Here is a 3,331-nt window from a genome sequence, read left to right as displayed (position 1 = left end):
AACAGCCTGATGATGTTCGATCAACAGGCTGTTGACCAAACAGCCTGATGATGTTCGGTCAAACAGCATCTTCACCAATCAGTCCCACAGGTGACCATCCCACTCTGAGAGAATGTATTTTAATGCTTCGCAACGAGTTGGCAAAAGAAAAATAAAATAAAATATAGTTTTCTATAGAATTAAGTTTAGCTTAACTTGGTTAGCGTCACCAACATTGCAGGATGCACCTCAAGAATAGAAAATGTTTTCCTTTCTTTATTTAACCAAACAGGTAACGTAATGCAGCCTATTTTGGAATAATTAAAAACAAAAGAAATACCAATTATTGCATTTTTTGAAGAATTAATGAAGTAAATACAATTTTAATAAGATAAATAGGATTATAAAATCTTCTGAAAGAAAATATGTTTTTTTCAGAATATACAATATCTTTCTCTACCTGTTTGGGTTCAAATCTTGACAGTTCTGAAATTGGTGTCATGTATGTGCTTTTACATTGTTGGGTGAAAAAAGAGCAACTATTAATGACCCTACAGGATTGTTAAATCTTAGTTTATGTATTTTTCCTTGGGCAATGTATTTAAACTTTATGTGAATATCAAAAGGAGTTATTAACATGATTTTCTATACTTTTGATAACTGTTTAAATATATGTCTGTTTATTTGGTCTGATGTTTAATTTTTAAATTTTTAAACACTGAAATTTGTACCTCTCTTCACTTGTTCACACCCATAATGACTTGCTTCCCATTGAGATTAATAAATTGAACTTAGGTGAACTAAATAGGTGCTAAATTCTTCAAAAATGATTTGTTCAGGAGTTCTTACCCATCTTAGTTAAAAGGCTCCTGTTGCAGAAACACATCCACACAGAATAATACTGCCATGGCCGTTTCACTACAGTTCCTAGTTTCCATTCTTATTAGCACTGTGACAAACAGTTTACAACTTCATGTCACCAGATTTAGGATTGTGGAAGGAAGCTGGGGTACTCTGAGAAAACCCAGAGAGAACATGCAGAAAGACCCCTGCTGGGATTTGAACCCAGGACTTTTTTAATGCAAGGCACCAGTGGCACTAATAATTGTACCTCTAGAATAATTACACGGAAAGGCTTCTGTAGATTCCCATCCTATAAACAGTTTGAATTTGTAATATTGACTGAGATATTAGAGGATTGTTGGTTACGTAACTTGTTATGTCATTTTTATTATTATTATTATTATTATTATTATTATTATTATTATTATTATTATTATTATTATTATTATTATTATGGAGGTGTTTGAAATCCTCAACCAGATGAGATGTCATATTATAGGTGAGCCAGAAAGGCGGAAGTTGAAGATACAGCAGAGTTACATCACAAAGAATCAGAAAGTAACTGAACTATATTCCTGTCAGTGTCAACCAGACCTTCCGTTATCTTGGCCAGAGGGGGATTTGTGAAGTAAAAACAGACTTAAGTCTAAAATGTAATATCAGAAGAAGTTTAAAGATTTGCCATCCAGATATCTGGGTGCCTGTGAATGTTTCACGGTTGGTTGCACATCCCGGTGAAGCCCAGCCCTATCAGATGATCCACAGCCTCCTGCCGGATCACGGCCCATGCGCAAGCCAAGGAGGCTTTTTTTATTCCGTTTGAATGAGGAAAACCTCGCGTCTGCTTTTCTGAAAGCTGTCACATGGGTCCAAGGAGGAAAACAATCGCTTCCTGAAATGATTGCCGTCGCCGTCTTCACGCGCTGTTGTTTTTCGCCCCTGTCCGTTTGCACCGTGATATCGCATCGCGTGTAATTTTATTCCGCCTGGATCTTTCTTTTCCTTTTTCCTTTTTTATTTTCTTTTCTTTTTTGGTCGGGGTGCCGAAGATGATCAGCAAAGTTAAAAACGCGATGTCCAACTTGGTCGGAGGGATGATGCCTCACGGACATCACCACCACCACAACCATCACTCAGGTGGAGGCCAGAACAGCGGACAGGAGGGCTTGCCGCATCGCTTCCCTTACGGCCGGCCGGATTTCTTGGACCTCACCCCGGAGCTCCTGCAGTACTCCACCGAACACGCCTCACGGCCGGTGGTCACGCTAAAGAGAGGCACCAGGCTTCCCTGGGGGGCGGGATACGCAGAGTGAGTGCATCCGTGTATTATTCAGACCCCTGACGTTTATTAAATCTATTGCAAATGAGTCACTGATGTGTGGGGTAAATTTAATGACAGGCCTTTTGAGGGGTTTTGCTGCTGCAGCAGCAGCTCCGACGCGCTGCAGCAGCCCAGTGATGACCAGAGTGGTGGACAGTGCTATCTCTGTCCACATCTGAGCTGATTAGACACCAGTGAGGTCTGATATCTTTGCGTTCAGGCTGCCGTCACATCTGATCGGTTTGATTCTGAAACATTTTGGCCACAATATCTGATAGCAGCTATGCGATTGTAAAGAGATGTTTGCTATTTCTGCATGCCTGCGTCTTTTTCTCATGCACACACAAAAAAAATGGATCACTTGTGCGTGTGGAAATGCAAAGCAGATTGTGATTCCTGTATCAGCAGATAGCAGAATTTACTGCTAACTGACTCCTGCAGACAAAAAAACCACTCTGTAACATTCCAAACTATTGCATGTGTGTGTTTGTGTGTGAGACAAGCCTCAGTCCACCAGTTTGTGGGCTGCTCCTTACTCAGTGTTGAACTTTTAAGGAAAAAGGCTGACTCATACAAAACAAAAACAAAAAGTCAGCAGGGACACCGTGACCTCCCAGAAGGCTGAATGGGCCTTATCAGGCTATGGTTTAGCTTGAGTAGTCATGCCGCACTCTGCAGCAAACGACTTTGGTGTATAAGTCACAGAAACTGTAATCGCAGCATTAGAGCTGGTGCTGTTTACAGCATGCGGCATTATCAGCTGATCTGCCAACGCTTAAGCTGTTAAAAGTTCGTGCAGTCCAGAGCGCAGGCATCAAAACTGAGCACACGGTTTTTACAAGTTGATAAAACTCAACTTTACTTCTGAGTGGAAAGCTCAGCTTCTAACCCTACACTTACACATGCTGCTTTCTATCAATTCTAGGTATCATTTATGTCATAATACTAACTACTGGCCAACATTGACAATATTATACAACTACCAACATGTGAATCACACCCACTACATTACTGTTGATGCACTTATTGCTATCATACATTTCAAGCTGGAAACTTAATCTTGTTGCACTGCACAGTTGTGTTTGTTGCAATGACAAAATGTTGCTTGTTGTTCCTACAGACATGTCAGTCTGTATTAGTTACAACAGAGCCGGCCCAAGGCATAAGGTGTATAAGGTGTGTACCTTA

General features: G+C 40.5%; 1 protein-coding gene across 1 annotated transcript in view; it reads left to right on the top strand.

Annotated features, from left to right (window-relative positions):
- The first annotated feature begins 1,561 nt into the window (after positions 1-1,561).
- ppm1j (protein phosphatase, Mg2+/Mn2+ dependent, 1J) overlaps positions 1,562-3,331 on the top strand; it is a 16,481-nt gene continuing 14,711 nt past the window's right edge. The window contains exon 1 of the mRNA XM_008408937.1: positions 1,562-2,131. Coding sequence (XP_008407159.1) covers positions 1,872-2,131 — 260 coding nt within the window. The 5' untranslated portion in view covers positions 1,562-1,871. The remainder of the gene's footprint in view (positions 2,132-3,331) is intronic.

This window comes from Poecilia reticulata, linkage group LG5 (assembly GCF_000633615.1).
Source record: "Poecilia reticulata strain Guanapo linkage group LG5, Guppy_female_1.0+MT, whole genome shotgun sequence".
Classification (NCBI taxonomy): Eukaryota; Metazoa; Chordata; class Actinopteri; order Cyprinodontiformes; family Poeciliidae; genus Poecilia; species Poecilia reticulata.
Note: the sequence above shows the minus strand (reverse complement) of the source record. Positions and strands in the feature narration are given on the sequence as shown.